At 50.8% G+C, this 1,304-nt stretch overlaps 1 protein-coding gene across 4 annotated transcripts in view; it reads right to left on the bottom strand.

The window, feature by feature from the left end:
• Positions 1-1,304, bottom strand: part of rtn4 (reticulon 4) — a 21,579-nt gene that overhangs the window by 8,672 nt on the left and 11,603 nt on the right. Inside the window, exon 4 of one of the 4 annotated variants that reach the window (XM_015377570.1) lies at positions 1,116-1,136. The exons of the other annotated variants lie outside the window; for them this stretch is intronic. Coding sequence (XP_015233056.1) covers positions 1,116-1,136 — 21 coding nt within the window. The remainder of the gene's footprint in view (positions 1-1,115; positions 1,137-1,304) is intronic. 4 annotated transcript variants of the gene reach the window in all.

Raw genomic sequence — 1,304 nt, 5'->3', positions numbered from 1 at the left:
CAGTGGCAGCGTTGAACCAGCAGGTGGCGCAGCAGCACCAGTCTGCTTCCTGCAGAAACACCAACCATTCCCTCATTGGATCCTTTTGAAGTTTCTACTGAAATTTGTGTTTGTTTTTTTAACATTTAGCAGCATCTGAGAATCGATTCCATCAGAGTGAAACTGGATCAAAGGAAAACTCCATTTCCCATCAGCCCCTAAGTGCGATTCACTGTAATGAACACAAAGAGGAACCATGTAGACCAGGACGGGATGGAAACTGCTGTTTAATTCTGCAGCTGAAACCATCAGGCAGAACCACTGAGGTCCAAATAGATCTTTACTGATCTTTGCTGAAAACAACAGTGTTCTGATCCAGAATCTCTGGTTCTGGAGAACAGAACAGTAAGAGGTTCTGAAGCTGCAGCATTTTCTGGTCCAAACTGTGAGGCAGCAGAAGATCAATGAGGCTGATCTGAGCTCCTGTCGCAGCGCTGATTACATAAGCTGGAACATTTGCTGAGTGGTTTCTGGGTCGGAGAACCCTTTGTGGGGCTGCCAGTGTCGCAATGCAGGGGGGTGGGGAGGGGGGTGCTGCAGCGGGTGGAGGAGACATTAACTCCATCCTGGATCAGATGCAGCCAACTCCATCAGACCTCAGAGGAACCTCACAGGTCCAATCAGCAGGTTCTGTTCACCCAAATTAATCTCTAACTTTTATCTCTGAGCTGCTTCAATCTGATCATTTCAAACTTCCCACAGAGAAGCCTGAAGGCTGGAAATAAGTCACAGTTTGTTGACAGCAGCTCCTGACTCAGAGCTCTGCAGTAAATAAAGACGCGGCCCGCCCCCCCGCTGCAGCCGTGTACGCTGGGCGAGGTTCTGGTTCAGACGGCCCGGGGCCTCACAGCTGGTGTTGGGTTGCAGACCCGTATCAGGTTATTTCCAGAGACAAGGGAAGCTCAGAGCGCCGCCTATGCTAGACTGAGCCGACAGCACGGACACTGGGAGGGTTATGACAGGACAGCAGGACGGGCCGGGTTCTGGTTCTGGTTCCTGCTCACCAGGAAGCAGCGAGGTGGCAGAAAAATAGCAGGAGAAAGGACTACAGCTGGGAGGAATGAAGATGAACTTACCGTAGAAAACATTAACAGATGCTATCAGGAGAAAAGTCCAAACAGACAAAATGCAGAAGTTAATGTTAAACAGAACCAGAACATGCAGAAACAGGAGGCGGTGATGGGATGGAGAGGCTGGGAGGATGGAGAGGCTGGGAGGATGGAGAGGCTGGGAGGATGGAGAGGCTGGGAGGATGGAGAGGCTGG

Source organism: Cyprinodon variegatus, unplaced genomic scaffold, assembly GCF_000732505.1.
Source record: "Cyprinodon variegatus isolate N-32 unplaced genomic scaffold, C_variegatus-1.0 Scaffold156, whole genome shotgun sequence".
NCBI classification, from domain to species: domain Eukaryota; kingdom Metazoa; phylum Chordata; class Actinopteri; order Cyprinodontiformes; family Cyprinodontidae; genus Cyprinodon; species Cyprinodon variegatus.
Note: the sequence above shows the minus strand (reverse complement) of the source record. Positions and strands in the feature narration are given on the sequence as shown.